Source organism: Ovis aries, chromosome 6 (assembly GCF_016772045.2).
Source record: "Ovis aries strain OAR_USU_Benz2616 breed Rambouillet chromosome 6, ARS-UI_Ramb_v3.0, whole genome shotgun sequence".
Taxonomy (NCBI): Eukaryota; Metazoa; Chordata; class Mammalia; order Artiodactyla; family Bovidae; genus Ovis; species Ovis aries.
In genome coordinates this window covers 6,945,330-6,969,715 of record NC_056059.1, presented here as the reverse complement: position 1 = coordinate 6,969,715, position 24,386 = coordinate 6,945,330, and the positions used below count along the sequence as shown (strand labels likewise).

The following is a 24,386-nucleotide window of genomic DNA, read 5'->3' as shown; positions in this document are numbered from 1 at the left end:
TCAGCACTTTGGCCAAGAGACACACGTTACTTCCAGTAACCGAATCCTAGTAACATTTCCAGTGATACTGATAACAACACATTAAAGGTTTTGAAATTCCATGACTAAATTTTTTTCATTTTTATCACTCTTACAAAAGTATTTTTTTGTCTTAATTCAAGTAGCAAAAATATAAAACCTTTCTTAAAAGTCTATCTTCTCCCTTGCCTTACCTGCCCAATTTCCCTAAGGAATTTATTGCCAAAAATTCTTCTATCCATCTAGATCTTTGCTACTCATGGAAGGATTGTAATTTTATACCACGGGAGTTAAGATCATGGGTATAGTTCCTATCTGCATGGGTTTAGAATCCCAGCCATTCTATTAGCTTAATGACACTGGGCAAAATATTTAACTTCTCTATGCCTCAATCGGGCTTCCCTTGTGGCTCAGCTATTAAAGAATCCGCCTGCAGTGCAGGAGACCTGGGTTCGATCCCTGGGTTGGGAAGATCCCTGGAGAAGGGAAAGGTTACCCACTTCACTATTCTGGCCTGGAGAGTTCCATGGACTGTATAGACCATGGGGTTGCAAAGAGCTGGACACAACTGAGCGACTTTCTGTTTCACTTTCATGCCTCAATTACCTAATTATATGACATAGGAATCATCATAACTATTATACAAAAATATTGAGAGAATTCAATGATCCAGGACATGGTGTTAATCATAATTACACATAAATGATTGCCTAGTTAGTATTATCCATTGAGTAAAACTCTGAAGGAGAAAAGATAAAGTAAAATATTAGAGAAAAAAAATAAAAAGTCATATTTATCTTTTTTCTTTATATATATAATGGCTATTAATTTCAGACTTAATAATTTCATTAATCACATCCTTTAAAAAATCTTTGATCAGTTCAGTTGCTCAGTCGTGTCTGACTCTTTGCAACCCCACGGACTGTAGCACGCCAGGCCTCTCTGTCCATCACCAACTCCCGAGTTCACTCAAACTCACATCCATCGAGTCGGTGATGCCATCTAGCCATCTCATCCTTTGTCGTCCCCTTCTCCTCCTGCCCCCAACCCCTCCCAGCATCAGAGTCTTTTCCAATGAGTCAGCTCTTCGCATGAGGTGGCCAAAGTACTGGAGTTTCAGCTTTAGCATCAGTCCTTCCAAATAACATCCAGGGCTGATCTCCTTCAGGATGGACTGGTTGGATCTCCTTGCAGTCCAAGGGACTCTCAAGAGTCTTCTCCAACACCACACTTCAAAAGCATCAATTATTCGGCACTCAGCTTTCTTTATAGTCCAACTCTCACATCCATACACGACTACTGAAAAAGCATAGCTTTGACTAGACGGACCTTTGTTGGCAAAGTAATGTCTCTGCTTTTGAATATGCTATCTAGGTTGGTCATAACTTTCCTTCCAAGGAGTAAGTGTCTTTTAATTTCATGGCTGCAGTCACCATCTGCAGTGATTTTGGAGCCCCCCAAAATAAAGTCTGACACTGTTTCCACTGTTTCCCCATCTATTTCCCATGAAGTGATGGGACTGGATGCCATGATCTTCGTTTTCTGAATGTTGAGCTTTAAGCCAACTTTTTCACTCTCCTCTTTCACTTTCATCAAGAGGTTTTTTAGTTCCTCTTCACTTTCTGCCATAAGGGTGGTGCGTATCTGAGGTCATTGATATTTCTCCTGGCAATCTTGATTCCAGCTTATGCTTCTTCCAGCACAAAAATCTTTGATAGGTAGCAATAAAAGAAAGAGCTCCTATGGCTTCATACACCTTATGTCCCTACAAAATGTTATGTTTCTACCAGAATCTGGTTGTGCCCACATGAGGGTATCATACAGGATTAGACGAGTGGCATGTCTTTCTCGTTTCGGTGGAGAAGGTTGAGGAGGGCTGACCTGGAGAACCCACTGTTCAAAACAGCTCCAGCGTCCTTTCTTCCGAGAGAGGTGTTCTCATCGCCCTCGGCAGAGCTGCTTGCCTCTACCTCTCTGCCCCCACTCTGCTTTGTAGATGAGGCTTTTCTAGAATTCACGACACCTTATGTGTTCTGCTGTCTTCCAGAATCTCTGGTCCACGCAGAAGGCAGGCCTGCGGCTCTCCTCCTGTGTGTTTCCCTAGCCACAGTGCACTTCCTGCACCCGCCTCAGGTCTGGCCCCTCACCCTACAGGTGCCCCATGAATTCCTGTGGAGGGAAGGTGGCGACAGCATCTTGAAACCAAGCTGCAGCGTTTATGGAGACGACTGAGACATGAACTCCCCACATCTAACGATGTATTTGAAGCATAACTGCTAAAGGCCTTTTCCCTCCAACTTTTTGGCAAACTCTGTTCATCTCGTTTTATGGGAAAGTGAAAGCTAACTCAGAAAACTGTTCCGAGGCCAACGTGAAAGACAACGCCAGCAATTCACATACAGTTGGGTTATGAGTGTCAGACTTTAAAATAGGTGCAGATTTTGAAAGACGATATATATGAAAAGAAAAAGACACTGAGAGTGCAAGGGGCTGTCGACACAGAGGCGTGTACAACACAAAACAGAACTGAAGGCTTCAGCTGGAGAGTGTGTGAGAGCGTCCCAACAAGCCCCTTTTTATCTTTGTGACAGATCTGCGCGTTTTATGTCCATTTTTGTCTTCCGTCTTTGCTTCAAAAAGTTTATTACAACTAATTATATATAGCTTTGACTTGGCATCTATCTGATAGAAGGTAAGGCTATAATTCCAGTGGGGGAGTCTGGTTCTGCAGCGTCTCCACTCGGACACAAATAACAAACGGTGCACTTTGCTGTCCTTTCAGCTTCTCCTCCTATCCAGGGGGATGAGACTCCAGGCTCTGGCCTCCTGGGCAGAATACACTGAGCTGTTCACTGACCTGCCGCAGACCTGGACCCAACAGAGGTCCTCTCTGCTCTCCTGCCCCACACCCTTTTTGGGGGAATATTATCAATAAACATCATGTCCTGTATTACAGAGTTACATCTCTTCTACACACTGTAGGCAACTTAGAAACAGGGACAGGAGTCCTAACACTGTCTCCTAAAACACAGGCATTTAGTCGATCTTTGTTGACTGAAAGAACAAGTGAATTAATGATGTGGTCTCTTCAGTATTTAGATGCTACCCTGCAGATTCTCAAAACTGTTAGCCTTCAGCCTGATGATGACTTCAGGCAAGAATTTTAGTACCCTTGTATATGTATATACAAATTTAAGTCTGACTGATATTTAGCCACACAGGCCCTGAAAGATGATGAGATAATATGACTGTCAGAGGCAGCTGAACTATCATACACACATCAGACATTTACACACTTTTACACAAACACACAACACATTTATCCTATTTTTTCTTCATCCAAACCTGATAAAGTTGCTTGAGGCAGAAAGTATAACCCACAGACAAGCTCCAACTGTACTACAGTAGTTTCTGCTCTTATACAACAAATTAAAACCACCTGGAATCTTCCTAGGAGACGCAGAAGAAACATTTTTCATTAATTTGTTACTTATAGCAATAATCTACTTGTAAAAATACTTTTGAGGAAACAGACAATTAAAGGCACATAATAATAGAATTACTAAGGCAAATGCAGAAATCAGTAGAAAGGTCAGGGAAACTAGAAACATCCACCCTAAGTAGTAGTAGTATTTTTTATTGTAGTTAAGGCTAACACTATGAATTGGAATGCTGATCACAACTGACTCTAGGAAACCAGCTAGTGAATCTTTTCTACACTTTAGAGATTGAATAATGTCTCCACTTAATGCTCTACATAAGAAAGAAACTTTCTTCGTTGTGTTCTTTCTTAATTTAACCGATAGTTTAAAGCATAGAAGAGCTACCCTGGTGTCTCAGTGGTAAAGAATCTGCCTGTTAATATAGGAGACACGGGTTCGATTCCTGGTCCGGGAATATCTTCACATGCTGCCGAGCAACTAAGCCTGCGTTCCACGGCCACTCAGCCTGTGCCCTGGAGCCCATGTGCTACAGTTAGCGAAACCTGGGGTCGCCAACAAGGGAAACGACTACAATGAGAGGCCTGCACACCGCAATGAGGGTCGGCCCTGCTCACTGCACCTAGGGCAACAAAGACCTAGCACAGCTGAACACATAAATTAAAAATAAATAAAAGCACAGAATGAGACATTAAATCATAGTTCAACGAAAAGCATTCTTAGTCCAAGTGTAATGTAAAGTTGGAAGGATCAGTATGCAATTTCCTGGGGAGCTAACTTAATGTGAGGATATTCTGAGAGGCTGCAGAATGAGCAGCAATTCTTGATGCTGGTGGTTCCTAAATACAGATAATCAGCAAACTGTGGAGCTGATGAATCAGGATCTCTGGAAGTGGGGCCAAAAAGCTGTAGTTTTGAAAAGCACTTGCCCTCTAAACACGTGACTGCACTGACATGAGGTGGGGCGTGGCTGCCTCCTGGGCCTTCTGCAGCCGCGGAGTCCGTTCCAGGGCTGCGGCCGGGGGACAACCTGCCAGCAGGCACGGGGCAGTAACCGCCACTGACAGTGTGTCCAACTCTGTCGTTTTGTAAAGGCAGCTCCTCATCTTCATAGGAAGACAGCTCTTTACCTCCTCCAAAAGGAGCTCATTCCTCTTTGTAAGAACAGTGTACTTATTAACTCTGACTTCTGATTAGTTATATTTAGATGTTCGTTTCTTCTCTTTAAACGTCAGAGGAAAGGCATATGTTACTCTACCATGAAAACTGCAAGTATGATATAAAAATAAAAAGGAGATCAGCTGGAATGAACTGGCCCCTGCTAAAGGACAGGCAGCTGAGAACACTTGACAGTGCGGTCAGCGTGGTGCTGAGTGACCTCCAAGAACACCCTGCTCGTTAAGAACACAGTGCTTTTCCGTCATGTATCATACACCACACTCTGGACACGTGGAAAGCACGCACACAAATTGCTCCCTACATCTCTTCTTTCTAGGATGCTCAGCCGCCTCTAGACCACCTGTGGACTGCCGATGTGGAACCCACTGCGACAAGACAGTACCGCTCCCTTCTAGAAATGATATATGGGGTTGAGCTGGGATTCTGTATGCATATTTTAATGGAGCCTAGATTTTCTTTTATGGATGAAACTTCCTGTGTGTGTGCATGCCTGTCTTTTTAAAAAAGTCATTTACTAGCAACTAAAGAAGAGCCACTCTGCTGTCTTAACTAACGATTTACTGGCTTGCGATTCTCCACTCATCCTTCCTCTCAGGCACATGCATGCGAATATACTGTTGCTCCCCGGACGAACTCTTTAGGGTAGAAAGACCTGTAGCGTCATGTATACCTTATCACACATCAGGAAATTTACATACGAATTTCTAGACACCTTTTCGGAGGACAGAATAGCAACAACTGCAGAACTTTCAAACTGAAAGAGCTATTTGTCTTTAGCAGTGTGGAATAAAATAGGAATCCCCAAAGTCTTTCTGTAGCCCAAACAATGATCCCTGCTGGCTTCCACGGGATGAAACTTAACATCTCCAAATTGCTTTCAGATGTAAAATTTATCTTTAACTTTACATTAAAGTAACATGTATTGAGGCTCTTTGAGGGACATCTGTGGTCTTTAATCTCATCAGTAAATACTCTGAAGATCAAAAAACCCAGCCAAGCATCTATACTGGAACCAGACTAAAATGTCTGGACACAAAACTTATGTGGAAGTAGTTCATAAACTTAATTCTGTAGGGTTGTTGTTGCTGTTTGTTATTATTGCTAGCCATTTTATCTTAAAAATTAATTTAAGTGTAAGTTTACTAATAAGAATAAAAAAACCAATTTCAGGAACCAGCTGTCTAGGCCAAAGGTGACTCCTGTGCTAAGTAATAATGATCAAGACTGAAGCACTTTCCAACCATTCTGCCTTCCTGAAATCACTGCCTTATTACCACGACAATGACCAGGGTCACTTGGGCCCAGCTTCCCAACCAGAGTCATGCCAACCCCACACCTGCTGGTGTTCGGGAAGGCCCAGCAGCAATTGCTTCTGTCACTGACTGTTGCGACTTTGCCCCTGCATGTTTGAAAACCCCCAGGAAGGAGAGAAATGGGGGTTTTTCTCTTCATATCTGGTAGTTCAGATGTTGTTGCAATAATTTAAAAATAGATCACATAAAGTTCATGCGAAAGCCAAAGGGAGGAGCTAAACTGGAAACCTGACAGAATCAGCTGCTCAGATGCTAACAGCGCTGGAATGTAAACGCTGGGGGTGAGCTGCGGTCTGGCCATTTCCGCCTGAGATTTGCAGGCAAGTGGGGAACAGCCTCCAGCAAGCTGCATGTTTTAATGAAGGCTGTATTTTGTTCATGGATGAACCCTCCCATGTGCGTGTCATTTTTAAAGTTTATTTACTACCAACCAAAAGTGGCTTCTGCTCACCTTTAGGGCTTCCATGCCAGCCTGGATGACAGGGGCAAAGACGGTCTCATTTTCATTAGAGTCTGCAAACATCTCTGGAATCTGATCCAATAAACTGTAAGAAATGAACGCGCAAGAGGCTTTAAACACTTTGGATATTTATAAAAACATCGAGAAGTAACTCACGAACACATCAAAGCTAAACACATGTGGCGTTTATTTTACACTGAACACCTGTGGGTGAATCTCACAGGTCCCTCCCTCAGGGAACGATATCCTGGCATGGTCTGGCACCAAAATTCCATGATCTGGTTGGAAAATTTACAAAAATCATGCTCTTTATCACTGTCACTTTTCTATTTACCACATTTCTGATCTCTTAAGACTCTGAATTATAGAACAGTGGCTACGTCATCAGTGAAGATGCTCATCCAAGCACAGGAAATAACTCCTGGGCCGCCTTTCCAGCAAAGAGAAGGGATGGACAGGGCTGAGCGTGAGTCCTAAAACATTCCTCATTTTAGATACCAGTCTATACTGAGAGGAGACAGACCGAACATAGAGTTTTATAACCCTTGTGTTAAAACCCCCTTGCTAATGACAAAACAAAACCTATGTGATTGAATCAAGACATGAACGAACAGACAAGTGATCTGGGTCTAAATTATAAAGCCCTTGGTACTTGCTTGTGAATCACAGATTGAGATTCTTGATAGTTGACAAGGAAACCATCCAACAGAGGAACAAAGACCTCGCTGACGTCGGTCACCACCATCATCTGAGGCTGGGCCAAATTACTCTTTACGTTGAAGAAATGCACAACTTTGTTATATGTGATAAAACCAACTCGAATTGCAGAAGTTTCTTCTTGATCTTCCCTGTGAGAGGGGGGAGAAAAAAAAAGCTTGAGGCTCTTTCATAAATTTATGAGAGAGAGGTTTCTATGAGAAATTCAGTAAGGAATTCGAATTAAATTCAGTAAGGAATTCCATAAAATATATGGAAGATATATTTAAAGTTTTGTTGTCATTTACCAGATGTAGATAATACTGAGTCACAGTGGTGGGGTGGGAGATATTTCAAAACTAAGCAAGTTGATAAAGAAAAAAAGTTCTCAAAAATCTAGGTTAAAAAAATATTATGAATTTGTTTGTATTTTTCTAACATATTTATTCTCAAGCCATAGCAATTACAAAGTATTCCACCCCCACCACCATAAACAAGCTAGGCTTATTACATTCTTTATAAACAAAGCTCTCAGAAGTCACCAGAAGGTCAGAGTAACAGATGGCATATCTGAAGAAAAACACACGTTCAGATGACAAACGGGACAGCTATTTTATCAAGTAAGGACCTGCTCCTCCCCTGTGACTCGTCTTACCCATTCTCAAGACTCAACAGGAGAAGGGCTAGATTTTGAAAGTTATATACCATATAATGGAGAAGGAAATGGCAATTGGCTCCACTCTTCCTGCCTGGAGAATCCCACGGACAGAGCTGACTGGCGGGCTACAGCCCATAGAGTCACAAGAGTCAGACACGACCTGGCGACTAACCCACCATGCCATATAAACAAACAGACAGAGCAAACACGTGAAACAGCCACATAAACGGACTGACGATGAAAGCACTAGGGAACCGTTTGCGATACTCACAACCAGACAGTAAAAGCAATACAGACTACACAATTGCAACAGAGAGTTTAAAACTTTTGCAGAATTCCGGGACAAGGCTCTACTCTTCCTGAAAGGAGTATACAGGTATGAATCTTCTCACTCAAGTCTGTACTGAGTAAATTCAGAGTTGAGCGGTCTGGACTCCAGTTATTTTCTTTCTCCCTCCCCCTCCTGCTCCTCACCCCTTTCTAAAATAACACACCTGGACACCACTGATGCTCTTACTAATCATCAGCAGTGGACAAAACACGGTGCTCAGGGACGGTGTGAGAGCTACAGAACACGGACGCCACTTTCTCTGACCCTTAGATTTCAGTATAACTTACTCTGCTCAGGGAGCAACTTTTTCGAAAAAGAACAGCTTGGTTTCTAAACTTTGCACACGGCCTGAAGACTTCCCTGGTGGCTCAGACGGTAAAGCATCTGTCTACAACGCAGGAGACCTGGGTTCGATCCCTGGGTCGGGAAGATCCCCTGGAGAAGGAAATGGCACCCCACTGCAGTACTATTGCCTGGAAAATCCCATAGATGGAGGAGCCTGGTAGGCTACAGTCCATGGGGTCTCAAAGAGTTGGATACGACTGAGCGACTTCACTTCACTAAAGAGTTACTTGAGAACAAGAGAAAGGGAAACGGAATGATGTGAAGTTCCAGCAGCTGGTCCCACCATCGACATTCCAGTTTCCTTGATGTTTCAGCAGAGTACAGGCTGACTCTTGACTTTAAATCCTGTTCTATTTTTCTGTTTACTTTGCTGACAGCAGTTGCTCTTCACTGTGGCCTTGATAAATGAGGGGGCAGTTTAAATAGATCCTTATAATCTCTTCCAGAAGCACTTGGTAAATGTTTGTATTCTGGACTCTGGCAACATTTTTAGAAATGGGAATCCTTACCTTTTGTAAGGATTACTACACATACACAGACTCGCTTACACACACACATCCCCTCCACACCCTGAACCGTATGACCTCAGGCAACCGTGACTACACCATACGGCGTCCGTGTTCCCCTCTTCTTTCCTTTTTCGTTAGACTCTTATTCCTCAAGGCCACGCACAAGTCCTCCTTCCATGAAACTTCCCTTGATGCCACCAGCCAGACCTTATTTCCTTTTCCTAACTTCCTGTAACTCCTTCTCAGTTGGCTCTTGGTGGATAGTGTCTTTCAGTTAACATTTCCTGAATCCTCGACTATAAACCAATAAAGGGCAGGGCTCAAGGCTTATGCTCTCTGCTCTGAGGGTCTAGCACAATGTGGGGGATTAGAGGTCTCATTGAGGATGATTATCATGACGGTGAAACACGTGTTTGGGATGGCAGGTTAGAGCCCAGACTAATAAACTGATTGTATCTTTTCCCAACTCCAGGTGAGTGATGTTGCTTTGGTAGCTTAAAATCAGCCTCCTGGAAGTATTCACACTACAGCAATGAGCAAACAATGCAAATAAAGGCTTTGCTTATTTCAGAGCACTTTTTCAGCACACCATTGGTTAAGCTCCTATTTCCCAGTGAACCTTCTATTACATAAGAGAAAAATGTCCAGCAAATCATGCAGGGCATTTATTCTCTTTTAATAGTTAACTTGGAGTCAGCCGAGGCAAAAGACACAAAAATTATAGAGAAGAATCTGGATTGCTATTCCCCATTGGATTTGGACATTTTTAGTGATGGGAAAAGAGTATCCTGGGATTCATAGGGTTCACTTAAATTCTAATGAACATTTTTTATAAATATCTAATCAGGACATCTCACGTTATTACAAAATAGTAGGAGTAGTGTTTTCACTGGAACAGTTGTTCTTAAATTTGAGAAACAAAGAACTATGCTAAAATGTTCTTTTTCAACAGGATAGCTGCCTTGATAAACCATATCCAGAAGAAAATGGAATCTGTCTCTCCTTCCTATTAATTCTATACAAATTCTGTAAAGTTACAGACAGGATATCATAAAGAACAACGCGGTTTGTTCCCTTTTTCAATGACCCTTTCCCTCAACACTCGCCCCTATTATAATGGGATGAATCTGACAGAGCAACACCGAAGATATCAAGCAACCTGAAGAACTAGAATACTCCAAAATCAAGCATTGTGAACATATTAGCTACACCAGCATTAAACACAAACAACTCAGAAAGAAAGCCAAGAGTTTGGCGTGAATAACAAGTAAGACACTTCAAATCTTTTCTGTCCTTTTCCAGAGAAACTCAGACAGAGAAGTCTATCACCCTGGCCATACCGAAGATGCAAATTCAAAGTCCAATAGTAAGGAACAGGCTTTCCCTTCTCAAAAGACCAGCCGAGAGGGGAACACACCTTAGACACTCGTGGCAGTGGTGGTTCAGTTGCTAAGTCATGTCTGACTCTCGCGGCTCCCTGGACTGCAGCCGCCAGGCTCCTCCGTGCGTAGGATTCCCCAGGCAAGAACACTGCGGTGGGTTGCCACTCCCTTCTCCAGGGGATCTTCCTGACCCAGGGATCGAACCCCTGTCTCCTGCGTTGCAGGCAGATTCTTTACCACTGAGCCACCAGGGAAGACCCGACTCAGACATTAACCAAGACTTATACTGTGCTTTAAAAATGCTCTTTGGCACATTACCTGCTTTAATTCAAAGAATGAAACCAAACTGATGGCAATCACACCATCAAAAATATAGTTATCCACATGCGCACACACATACAGCCCAAAACAGATTTCACAGAAGAAAACGGAAAATAGATTTCTTTTAACCTAAAAGATGTGCTCAGTCATGTCTGACTCTCTGCAACCCCATGGACTGTAGCCCTCCAGACTCCTCTGTCCATGGAATTCTCCAGGCAAGAATACTGGAGTGGGGTACTATTTCCTTCTCTAGGGGATCTTCCTGACCCAGGGATCAAACCCACATCTCTTGCATTTCCTGCACCGGAATGGTCGCTCAGTCGTGTCTGACTCTGTGTGACCCAATGGATTACACAGTCCATGGAATTCTCCAGACTAGAATACTGGAGTGGATAGCCATTCCCATCTCCCGGGGATCTTCCCAACCCAGACATTGAACCCAGGTCTTCCACACTGAAGGTGGATTCTTTACCAGCTGAGCCACCAGGGAAGCTCATTTTAAAAGATAAAGAGAAGGTATTTTGGCTTGAATAAGAACTTTTATGAGAAATATTTGAGAAGTGGCAGGGAATAGCCGGCAGTATATTTTTACTTTTCTCCTATCTTTGGCCAAAGTCACATGTCTGCTCCAATGGTATATGAAAGGTATGATGACACCTAATAGTGTAATTTTATAACTTACATCAATAGGTTATAAGCTGCATATCACCAGTGTGCTGAAAAGGCACCCAGGGCTGGTGAAGTGACTAGACATGTGAATAGTCATGTGAGAAAGTAGTTTGAAGCAGTTTGAGAGAAGGGGAGAGAGAGAGACTATTTCCAGAAATTAGAGTAGCTTTCACACTCCTCAAGTGTGAAATTCAGATGTAGTATATTAAAGCGGCCCTGTGAGAGGTCTGTGATCAAAGACGTCATTTTCGGCAGAAAGTCCATCCTTGTGAAGTGTCCCTGAGAATGAGGTAACAGAAACTGTAGTCACAACCGTTGGCAGGCAGCAAGGCCTTTTTTTTGCCCCATCTTCATCTTGCTCCAGCTCATTCTTCACTGCAAGATTCAGTCTGAAATCACCTCCGTGTTTTTTTAAACATTCCCACTGCTTTTCCAAACCATCTCCTTGAGAATATGATGACTTCAGCTTCACAGATACAAACAAAACGACTCCTGGGAGGTCCAGCACCAGCGCTCACTCGGCTGAGCCTCACTCACGGGCACCACAGCCCCAGACGCACGTGGAGCAGAGAGGAGGGGCGCCTGAGCACTCACGCAGCCGTGGGGGCTGTGGACAGCCCAGCCCGCAGAGCACCCTTCCAGGACGGAGGCTGCTGATGTTCAGGGTGTGGGGAGCGGCGGAAGAGATCAAGACTGGCGCACACACTAGGTTTCAGGCGGTCTTCCACAGCCTCTTTTCTTCCTTAAGCTTGCCTTCCATCACATAAACAAAGGCTTTCTCCCTGCTCCAAGTCTCCTGCCTAGATGCTAGGTCCAACCCTAAACAAGCTAGTTTGCGTAGGATAAAACATAGTCATGTTTGCTAACACACTTTCCATCTTTCCTTTTATGCACTCCCCCTGCAATGACAAGTCACAGGTCACAGAGGCAGGAAGGCTGCCGAGGGGCCCGACAGGGAACCAGATGGACAGAAAGAAATTTGGCCACAGAGCCGCAATGGTTGCCATGAGGTCAGTTTTCCTGCGTCCCTTAGAAATACCTACCGCAGCAGCAACCACCTGTTTCCACTGGAAAATCAGCGTTTTTGAAAAGGGAAAACGGACTGCCAAGGCTTTTCCCACCACACTGCTGGGATCTTCCTTACCACTTAGAATGGACTTCTATTAGCTTTTGCTTAATTATTCATTTGTTTGTTTGTTTTGGCTCCACCAGGTCTTAGAGACAGCACGCGGGATCTTCGCTCTTTCTTGGGACACGTAAGGGCCTTTTTGTTTTTCAGTTGCGGCATGCAAACTCTTAGTTGTGACATGTAGTTCCCTAACCAGGGGCTGACCCCGAGCCCCCTGCATTGGGACACAGAGTCTTAGTCACTGAGCCAGCAGGGAAGTCCCTAGAATGTGTTTTGAATGTTGCTTACTGTGGCGTTATTTCCTATCAGTTTTCTTTTTCTTGGTACAAAAGAGCACTCTGACTCTTTAAGGATTATTTGATGCTGTTTAAACAATTATCTAATGTCCCCATTAGCAACAAATCTCAATGGGCCATTCAGCACTTGTTTTCTGGCCAATAAATTAATTCGGCAATATTGTGTAAGTTACCAAAAGAATGGAAGTTCCCTTACTTTGGCAGTTTCTCCAGCACGGTTTTCAGCTCTTCACATATGAGCTTCACAAGTCCATTCTTGATGTTACTATATGACACATCAATCATGAAGATGAAGGCTGGTGGGTTGGGAGGCTTATTCTTCTACATGAAAGCAAGCAAATCACACACATATAAAGTTCATGCGTTTCATAATCAAATTAAAGCCCCCAGGAACTCTAGAAGGTCATCAGACCTCTCCTTTAATATTTTATGATATAACATCTGTGGAATCAAATCACTTTCTGGAACAGTCTCTGCCACTATAAAAAAGATAAAGCCTATTTATTTTCCAGGCTGCAACCTGAGTCCCACTACTGAAGTAGACAGGATTATGAGAGCTAGCAGAGAAGGTTCACTTTTGCAGGGCTCAGAAGACACTATGACCCCAGCTGCCCAAAGGTGGGTCCAGTCTTGTGGGGGCCTTGCTTATAACCCTCTGCCTTAGGGGAAGAAATGTGTCTAGACCCCTGGCAAACTGTGCCGTCAACAGTACAAAACTATAATTAGTGTTTGTTTTTAAAACTGAAGTTAAACTTCATAAACTTGATTGATATCATCATGTTCAACTCTTCCTTTATAAGCTCTTTAAAGATATGAAATTCGATACAAAAGTATAATTGTATACTGAAAAATTTATACTATATTATCAAATACTTACCTGTTCCTTACATACTTATGGTAAAAAAAAAAAAGTTGAATACTGGGTCTTTTTTCTATCTGCTTGAAATAATCACTGTAACATAAAGCAGCTGCTAAATACGTTTTGTAGCTTTTGGTTCCTTTACTGGCTGGTGTTCAAACAGCTCTTAGCAAGGGATTTGTCAGTTGGATTGCACAAAATATTTAGGAAATAGAACCACAGGCAAACGTCTTTTGTGACACTAGAGAATAAAGAATTAAGGCTAATTAAATCTTAACTTTAGGATAAATGAAAACTGTTCTAAATTATATTTTAATTGCTACAGTTATAAAATTAGGTGATAATATCTCCCAATTATCTTACTAATTCATCCTATACCCAACTGTAGGGTTAGATGTAACATTTCTCTTATAAAAGTCATTTGTTAAAAAAAAAAAAGAAAAAAAATTGCAGGACTTGAAAACTACCAACCTGATTACTTCATAGTTTTGCCACATCCAGAATCAGACCAACAAAGAAATATAAGAATTCTACTGGACTTCCCTGTTTGTAGAGTGGTTAAGAATCTGCCTTGCAGTGCAGATGAGACCAGTTCAACCCCTGGTGGAGGAAGATCCCACATGCCTCGGGGCGACTAAGGCTGTGCCCGCCACTGCCACTGCTGAGCCCAGGCTCCACAGGAGAAGCCCGCTCACCGCAACCAGAGAAAGCCTGACGCCACAATAAAGACCCAGCTCGGCCCCAAATAAAACAAGTCAGAAAAAAGAAAACAACTACTGCTGTCTACACGAGCAATTTTTATTGCCAACCTCTCAATTTCCACATAATCTAATTCCTGACATGCTTATGCCAATTTACACAGAATTAAAACAACAGTCATTCCCACTGATTGAACCAAAACCTGAGACCACGCTAAACATGCCCTACCACTTTCACCCTCTCTCCAAAGTTCAGCATCCCCAGTTCCCCACTGAATGTCCTCCATTATCTCCAGGCTACACATTTCTACATCATGCATCCCTCTAACTTGTTTTCTGCATCTTCTTCATCTTCGTCACTTTGTGTGTTAGACACTTCAGTCACGTCTGATTCTTTGCGACCCCATGGACTGTGGTCCACCAGGCTCCTCTGTCCACGGGATTCTCCAGACAAGAGTACTGGAGTGGGCTGCCATGCTCTTCTTCAGGGGATCTTCCCAACCCAGGGATCAGACCCAGTCTCCGGCATTGCAGGCAGATTCTTTACCATCTGAGCCACCTACACAAAACTAATACATCATTCCCTTAAGGAACATTGCCTTCCAACAGCTCTATCAATAACATCACTACACATCAACCCAAAGGCTTGGAAATGTGAAATTAGATGTGACGCTTCCTTTTCTTTCCATCAAGTTCCATTGATTTATTCTTCCAAAATGCTTCTTTCGCATGTCTTACCCCACCCGCCTCTTAGCCACTGGGAAGCATCTCATCTCAGGCCTTAACACCTGTACTGGCCCCATCACTGGCTGCCTTCACCCAGCACTCCACCCAGGCACCCCAGCGGGCTTTGTCCAGCCAAGCCTAGCAATGGATGAACTCTATACGCTGGTTTACCGCATCATCTCACTAAAACTGCTCTCTTGAAGCTCACAGACCTCCTGGCTGCAAACTACAGCGATCTGAAATAAAACCCAGCTCTCCTCAATCTCTGTCTCTGCAGCTTTCAGCCTGGCAGGCCACTTTCCCTTTTTCAGCTGCCCAGACACAAGGTGTCATTTCCCCTCCCACTCGTCTGATCTCCTCCTCTGTTTCTCACTTTCTTACCTCTTCCAAAGGACACCTTCCTCGCTCTCGCTACCACATGCTCCAGCACAGAATCTCATTTGCTCATTTTTAAGCAGCACCTCTCTATCGGCGACTCCTCAGGTTCCCTCTGCAGGGCCTGTTTCCTGAGCTCCCAGCCAGCATTCCGTCAGCTACAGCACAGCACGCCTCCCCAGCAAGGCCCCACCAGCGCCTTACACTCGGAAGTGTAGACAACACTTCTCCCACTCCTGCTAGTCTTCCACAAGGAACTTAGAGAAAGCAAGATCCTCTCAAACAATCCGGGCTTTACATCCCTCTCTCTCCGGAACCGTCCACCTCCCTTACCAGCCACACGGAGTTAACTGTGAAGCCTCTGCGGCTCCTTCTCGTTCCAGTAACCAAATGTGGACCCTCATTTTCTTTCCTTTTAAAATGATTTTCAATAGTGGTAAAACACAGAAAACAATCTACCGTCCTAACCATCTGCGCCTCCTTAGGGGCTCCGTGGTATAGAATCTGCCCGCTAGTGCAGGAGGCACTGGAGACTTGGGTTTGATCCCTGGGTGGGGAAGACCCCCTGGAGCAGGAAATGGCACCCCACTCCAGTATTCTTGCCTGGAAAATTCCACGGACAGAGGAGCCTGGCAGAGCACAGTCGATGGAGTCACGAAAGAGTCGGACACAGCCTAGCGACTAAACAAGAACAGCCGCCATTGTTAAGTGTAAATTCTGTGCTATCACGCACACTCACATTGTTGGGCAACTGTCACCACTATCCGTCTCTAGCACGCGACACGGAAACTTCATATGCATTAACAATCACTTACCACCCCCCGCCCCAGTCCCTGTGAACTGCTGTTCTACATTTCTAATTTCTGTCTCTATGAGCTGAACCACTCTAGGTAATGCATATAAGTAAAATCCTACAGTATTCGTCATTTATGCGACTGGCTTCTCTAAGCATAATGTCCTAAACATGCATCCATGTTGCAGCGCGTGTCAGAATTCCCTTCGTTTCCCAGGCTCGCTAATACTGCATGGCATGTACACTCCGCATTTCATTCATCTGTTCATCCATCTACGGTACCTGGGGTCCTTCCACCTTTTGGCTATTGTGACTAATGCTGTTATGAACACAGATGTACAGATCTCCCTCTCTGAGACTCTCTTTTCAATTATTTTGGGAATATACCCAGAAGTGGAATTGCTGGACCATTTGGCAATTCAATTTTTAATTTTTTTTTTCCTGAGGAATTGCTAAATGACCCTCATTTCCTCTTGCATGTTAACTGGTTAACTACTACATTCACCAACCTCCCTCCTCTCAGGACATGTACTGCTGTCAGAATAAAGTACCCAAGGCACAACAAAGACCCCAGTGCTGCTCCTCTGAGGACAGGCAGCCTCCCGAGCCTCCAGCTGGGCACCGAGCCATGTCAGAAGGGTGCTCAGTGCTGCGCGACACTTGAATGAAGGCGTAGACGGGTGGGTGGGTTAACAGCAACAGTTCCCTCTCAGCCTTTGACTGTCCTCATGGCCTACTGAATTAAGAAAATTCTTCAATGGCCTGGCATTTGAAACTCTCCATAATACTCATTCAGCAAACACATATAGAGGCCTAAGAGATCAAAGCTATGCCAAGCCTAGCGGAACATAAAAGGATGGTCCGGTCTCAAAACAACTTCCCAGCTTTACTTCCTATCATGCCCCCAAACACATTCCTCCAATTTAAGTGTTTGCCATTTTCAAAACATTTTCTATCCAGAAGTCACAACCTAGTGGGCCTGGGCCAAGAAAAATATTTCCTTGGCAGGAAAAACTATTTTGTTTGGCACAGTGTTTTTTAAAAATATTTGAATGTGACTGTGTTTGGGGGGAAAGAGGAATATACTCTCTAATTATTCTAGTCCCTCTACCAGGGCCCCACTGTTCATCTACAAAGCCCACCTCACCCCCAAAAGTGCTAACTCGCTTCAGTCGCATGGACTCTGTGCGGCCCTATGGACTGTGGCCTGCCAGGCTCCTCTGTCCATGGGATTCTCCCAGCAAGAGTGCTGGAGTGGGCTGCCCAAAGGACCTGGAGTGAGCTGCACATACCCCTGAGAAGCTGCTTCTGCTCACCACTTAGTTTCCCCTTCCGTTTTCACGTGTCCATCCTCCGCTCAAATGGCACTTACTTTCTAAAGCCCTTCTTCAGTCCTCTCCAAATCAGAAATGATTGCTCATCTGTTTTCTCATGGGACTCTGATTATTCTACTCTCGTAGCATTTCCATTTGGATTTAGAATTATGTACTTTTCTTATCAGGTCTCTATGCATGGTAAGGACTGAGATCAGGTTCATATCCTTGCTAGTTTTGGAATTACAACCAATAAGCCTTGGACATACTAGGTATAAAACAAATGTCAAAGTGAACCAAAATTAAATGGAGAAACTACATAAAAAAAAAAAAAAAAAGACTAGTTTGGAATGAAAGTTTACCTCCCAGGTATACTATATGCATAGATAGATACATTCCGTAAACTTCAAGGTAAAAAACTTCCAGTTATGAGACAGAGCTGGGTCTTTTTTTCTAGGAAAACTATACGGTGATTTTGCAAATACATGCCAACTATCACAGCACACAGATAGGGAACAGGGGTTGTGCAGTCACACAGACGTGGTTTCCGGTCTGGCCCCATCATTTTCTATATGTATGGCCTGAGGCTGGCACTTAAGATCTCTAAGCCTCAGTTTCCCCACATCATGGTGGTAACTAACCACATGAGTTGGCACAGAGCATCACTCACAGTGAATGCTCATGAGTGTTGATTTTATTATCTAAAGTTGGCATTAAGACAAACTCAAATGAATAGTAAAAATGTGATTTTGTAATTCTCCTTTACGTTTGTATGGTGTTAAAAAATACACATATAAATTAAAGACTTTTTTTTAATGTGGACCATTTTTTTTAAACATCTTTATTAACTTTGTTACAATATTGCTTCTGTTTTTTTATGTTTTGGTTTTGGGCTGTGAGGCATGTAGAATCTTTAGCCCCCTTACCAGGAACTGACCCACACCTTCTGCATTGGAAGGTGAAGTCTTAGCCACTGAACCACCAGGGAGGTCACATACAAATTAAATACGCTCATACAAATTCCCTAAGGCAATTCATTATTATACTTCATTTACATTTTAAGTTATAATTAAATTTTAAGATATTAAGAGTATCTTTTTATTATGAACCTTATTTGGAATAATAAAAGGAACATTAAACTTATTTTTAAAAACCCTTCAAAATGTACAGTTTTTATTTGGTTCCTTGCCCGCTGTGTGAGATTTCCCATCAATGAGATGTCTGGAGCATTTCCACATAGCAGAGTTTGAAGATACTGAGACTTTTGTTCCCAGAAATAGATTTGACTCCCTGCCTAGGTTTCTACTAAAAAAGCAGAAAATCAAGATAATACAGCCTTTTTGGCAGAGAACTGGAAACTCGGAGCATAGTTAGATTTATACTCCAGCTGCAAAGACCAGTGAATAAATTTTCTGTCACTAGGTTACAATAGCTCTATTATATTTAATTAGAACTTCAAATGTTTCTGTTCTGCCTAGTCCTTTTCCTTCAGTCAGTAACAGTTAAAGGACAAATAAGCTGTCCAAAAGCAACTGGTACTCTAGGACACCTTTTTCATGTGAAATAAATCACTTGTACCAAAAAATGTTTTCACGTTTCCCCTAAATATGTTTCAATGTTACACTTGAAACTAATAGAGCCTGAACTCTTCTTTGATAACTAGGTCTATGTCATGTGTGAAAAACTCATGTAACACACTAAAATAAATGAAAAAGGCATATTAACGAGACAACATTTTTAAATTCACTCAGTTGGAAAAACTTCTAATTAGGAACAATGTTCTTTGCAATTTCTTCTCAACACAAGTGGGCTGGCCCCCTAGCGAACATCTAGGGAAGACATCTGTGGGTCAGAGGCTGTTTCCTGAGGACTGGGCCCTCGGGAGCACTCGTTTTTGGAAGGGAAAGTAAGTCAGAATGACTGTTTCTTCAAGTCTACACATAGCACTTCAGATGCAAGCTAAAACTTGAAGTGACATCCAAGAAGATGTTTTCAAACCACGAAAGAATTTTAAAGACCTGCAAGATACCCATAATGACGTCACTATCACTAGGAGGTTGGAGGAGGGCAACAGCGGATCCTGGGAGTAGGGACACACTAGCAAATTCATTTCCTCGTCCACTGACTCACTTGCCCACCCGTCTGCACACAATGATCAGTTGCCTACCCTGTGGCAGGAACTGTGGAAGCTGCCGTAAGGACAGCTAGGACAGGGCCTACCTGGTGGCCCAGTGGTTAAGAATCCACCTGCCAGGGCAGGGAACCCGGGCTCAATCCCTGGTCTGGGAAGATCCCACATGCTACAAAGCAACTAAACCCGAGTGCCGCAACTACTGAAGCTCACGGCTCTGTGAGCTGGGCTCTGCAACAGAGGCTGGGCTCACAGAGGCTGGGCTCTGCAACAGAGGCTGGGCTCACAGAGGCTGGGCTCTGCAACAGAGGCTGGGCTCACAGAGACTGGGCTCTGCAACAGAGGCTGGGCTCTGCAACGGAGGCTGGGCTCACAGAGGCTGGGCTCTGCAACAGAGGCTGGGCTCTGCAACAGAGGCTGGGCTCACAGAGGCTGGGCTCTGCAACGGAGGCTGGGCTCACAGAGGCTGGGCTCTGCAACGGAGGCTGGGCTCACAGAGGCTGGGCTCTGCAACAGAGGCTGGGCTCACAGAGGCTGGGCTCTGCAACAGAGAAGCCAGCATAGGGAGGCGCCCTCACATCCCATCTGGGGAGTGGCGCCCACTCGCTGCAACTAGAGAACACCCTGGGAGCAACGACGACTCAGCGCAGCCAGAAATCAAGCCATCAAATTCAAAAAAGCTAATATATTAAAAAAAAAAAACAGGGAGGACAGATTCTTGTTCCCAATGATATCAGAATCTAGGAAGAGGGAAAAGATAGGAAGATTTAAATTCTATGGGGATAACTGCTAAAACAGATACCCGGACCAAATTATGTGGAAGACAAATCAGAACATTTAGTAAATAACAACCACGATGAAGTCAGAGAAAGTCAGATGAAGTCAGAGAGACATTCACATAAAATAAAATTTCAGCCAGAGATTAGAGAATAAGTAGGAATTTGGTGGGTGGGATATGCAGAGCTGTAACAAGAGGATGAAAACGCAGTCAAAGTCAAAAGAACATCTTAGATACAAGCATGGAGTTGAGCAGAGGCGTGATCCTTTCAGGGTATGGGAGCCAGAGTTTTGTACAATTGAAGATGCAGCTGAGGTGGGAGCTAATGGTCTTATAAGGAAACAAACTTTTGAATTTAATTTTTTAGATTGAGGCAGTAGGAGGAGTCTCACAGTTACATTTTAAAGCAAGGAAGCCAGAGGACAGGATCCCGGGCTGCTGAAATAACCTAAGGGCGATTCTGAGAGCCTAACGTACAGTGGTGCCAGAGGGAGTGGAGAAGAGAGCCAGAGAAACACGCCAATAGCCTTGCCGACCATACTGGCTGACCTTCAGCCTGAGAAGGGAGATTCTTTGCGGATGACTGACAAAACAAATAGGGCAGAGGTGCTGTAGGGAACTGCTGCATTAAGAACTAGCATATTCTCTCTTAAAGGGACATAAAAATGAAATCATTATTTTTTTCTTCCTGTCATTGCAGCGGATGGTCTGGCTGTTTAATCACATTAACAGCCTAGACGGCTTGATCTGTGTCTTAGGGATTTCTACTTCCCCATGGCACCACTCAAATGCTTTGGTTGTGAATTAAGAGTCAGTTCATTAAACATGAAAGTTATTCACTTGTATCTGATATCCATATATAAACACTGTTAGTCCTGGGAGTACTTACCCTGCAGTAATCCAAAGTAGCAACATATTCATACGATCCTAGAGATAACTCTGGCTTCTCATAGTGGTCCAGTCTTCTCCCGATGTGGTCCAGATGTTGGAAATAGAATGGTGGAACTAATAAAAACAAAATAGGAAAGGGAATCTTTTGTTTTTACAACACAGACAATTTAGTAAGTTCTCAAAGTTTATTATGGGAGGAAAGGAGTTAGTATGAGGGGAAAAAAGCATTTTAAAGCTGGAATGTAGCATATTCTAAAAATCCACTAGTCCTTCTTTCCAGTCTTGGAAAGAATGAGGGTTTTCCAAAATATCTTCCTGACCCTTCTGCCAGTTACTGATGACAAAGAACATTAATGGTCTGGATCATTACAGAGAAGCAGCAGATAAAAGCACCGGAGTTTTTAAATCATCACAACCAAAAGTTAACTCTCCCTATTTAATTACCTTTTCTCAAAGGAATTCTAACTTTTCAAACTATTAAAATTTTCAATACCCCAGCAAATATACATTGGTTATTTGGACTATACTATTAGCTCTAATGTTTATTATCTTTTAATCAGAGATGTCTTCAGCCATGGGGAGTTTGCACGGTAATCTTTAATGTCTGGGCTTCAGAGTGGAGACGATTACTGTATTAGGGAAAGACTACACCATGAGATCTCAGCTCAGGAACTCTTAATTTGATTCAAATGTCTAAGAAGGTTAGTTCTGGCAAAGGCCTGGAAGTCATCCAATAGGACAGGAACACTTATGACTCACACACTGAACTCTTGGACAAATAAGGCCTGGTATCTCTGTGCAAACTCTACTGCCTTGAGAAGAACGGGGCTGACTATTAAGCGACTGACAACAGGGGTGCTTAGAATAACTAGCTGTGCTCTGGTTTTAAGCATTTCATAAAGAACAACATTTTCCTTTGTAAAACCGTGTAACTAATGACTTGTTTTAAAACCAATAACTCAGTATTGTTTATTTTTAGTTATGAATTTAGCACAGGGGTTGGGCTTCCCTGGTGGCTCAGCTGGTAAGGAATCCGACTGCAATGTGGGAGACCTGGGTTCGATCCCTGGGTTGGAAAGATCCCTTGGAGAAGGGAAAGGCTACCCACTCCAGTATTCTGGCCTGGAGAACTCCATGGACTGTATAGTCCATGAGGTCACAAAGAATCAGACACGACTGAGTGACTTTCACTATCACTAGCACATGGGTTACAAGAGGACTGTTTTCTTAGTTTGGACCTAAGAAAATAGTCACTAAGGCTTGCTTTTTTTTTTTTTTTTCTATTTTCTTACTAAATTGTGGCCATTTCTTTTTAAACAAGTTTTATAAGATTCACTTGTACATAGGGATCTCTGAACTTGGAATATTCAGTGTTCTGAAAAGATTGTGGCAGTGGGAAGCTGATAGTCTCAGCTGAGCTAAGAAGGCTATGACGGCCTTAAACTGCTCTCCTGTTATGTTTAGCACGCTCAGTTACTTAGTCGTGTCCAACTCATCTGAAACCCGACTGCAGCCTGTCAGGTTCCTCTATCCATGGAATTTTCCAGGCAAGAATAGATGAGATGGATAATACTACACCAGCTGTTCCAGGATGTATGAGTGGTACTTTCTACACACTTTCTAGAATTTATTTTTATTCACACATCTACATGTAACTGGTGAAAAAAAAATTCCCCTTAAAATCAATTAGCTTTACATTTGTTAGCATTTAATATTACCTGCCATGTTTTATAAACCAGATTCAAGTCCTCCCATAAACTACATGCGGCCACGTGACACTTGTCTTCCTGCGTTTTTGGCCTCAAGTTCTTCCGACTGAGAGAGGATCCCTGACATTTTGAAGGAAAACAGAGCGAACCCATTTGACAATGCCAGCAAGGTTCTAACAAGCCTTGCCTTCTCTAAACCTAAATGAAGAATGCAGCTACCAGTGTGTCTCTAAGGGGGTCTGGCTTTCTTGCAGGAACAAATATTGGAATCTAGTATTTTTGCTGACAAAGGTCCATATAGCCAAAGCTACGGTTTTTCCAGTAGTTATGTATGGATGTGAGAGTTGGACCATAAAGAAAGCTGAGTGCCAAAGAATTTATGCTTTTGAACTGTGGTGTTGAAGAAGACTCCTGAGAATCCCTTGGACAGCAAGCAGATGAAACCAGTCAGTCCTAAAGGAAATCAACCCTGAGTATTCATTGGAAGGACTGATGCTTAAGCTCTAATACTGTGGCTACCTAATGTGAAAAAGAGACTCACTGGAAAAGACCCTCATGCTGGGAAAGACTGAAGGCAATAGAAGGGGGTGACAGAGGATGAGATGGTTGGATGGCATCACTGACTCAGTGGACATAAGTCTGAGCAAACTCAAGGAGACAGTGAAGGACAGGGAAGCCTGGCGTGCTGCAGTCCATAGGATCGCAGAGTCAGACACAACTTAGCAACTGAACAACAACAATATGAACAACCCTATTAGCAAATGAACACAGCAGCTTCCTAGGAGTGGACACCTGAGGCATTCCCTTGGGTGTTTTTACTCTACCAGGAAGCGGCAGGGCCTTTTAAGGCTTCGCATGGACACTTTGGGCATGAGGCCAGAGAAAACAAAGATCCTAGATGCTCTTTGCGGATGGGTCCTGGATGGATCTCTGATCACCTTGCGAAGAAAGTTGCGGGCTTGAGTGAACACGCTGGGACTTGGTGGAGGCGTGGCAAAAATGCTCCAGGAGAGGCCTTTGCCATCTCCTGACATCTTCCCCCAAAACGAAAGCACTTGGAAGCGTGTGCTCGCAGGGTTCCTGAAATGCAGATCCCAGGGTTGTGTAGGATTTGGCTGCAGATTTCGTGAAGCACGAGCGATGGAATAAGACCTTCCTTAGAAAGAGCAGCAAAGGCGGAGAACCAGCGGAGCCTGCTGGCACCAGTATACCCACTGTGTGCGGAACAGGGGCCACAGCCGCTGCAGGGCGAGAGAGCTCCCGGGGGCCCGTCCTCCAGACAAGGCTGGGAACCGAGATCCCACGCCACAGCACGGGGCTTTTAAAGGTCTTTTTGAGGAGGCCTCACTCTGTCAGTCTCCTGCACT

The 24,386-nt window shown here is 43.6% G+C and overlaps 1 protein-coding gene across 6 annotated transcripts in view; it reads right to left on the bottom strand.

The window, feature by feature from the left end:
• Positions 1–24,386, bottom strand: part of SEC24D (SEC24 homolog D, COPII coat complex component) — a 116,683-nt gene that overhangs the window by 21,386 nt on the left and 70,911 nt on the right. For all 6 annotated transcript variants that reach the window (XM_060416691.1, XM_015096356.3, XM_060416693.1 and 3 more), the window contains exons 10-13: positions 21,309–21,424; positions 12,943–13,067; positions 7,067–7,258; positions 6,402–6,495 (exon numbers count right to left, since the gene is read on the bottom strand). In XM_060416691.1, coding sequence (XP_060272674.1) covers positions 6,402–6,495; positions 7,067–7,258; positions 12,943–13,067; positions 21,309–21,424 — 527 coding nt within the window. The remainder of the gene's footprint in view (positions 1–6,401; positions 6,496–7,066; positions 7,259–12,942; positions 13,068–21,308; positions 21,425–24,386) is intronic.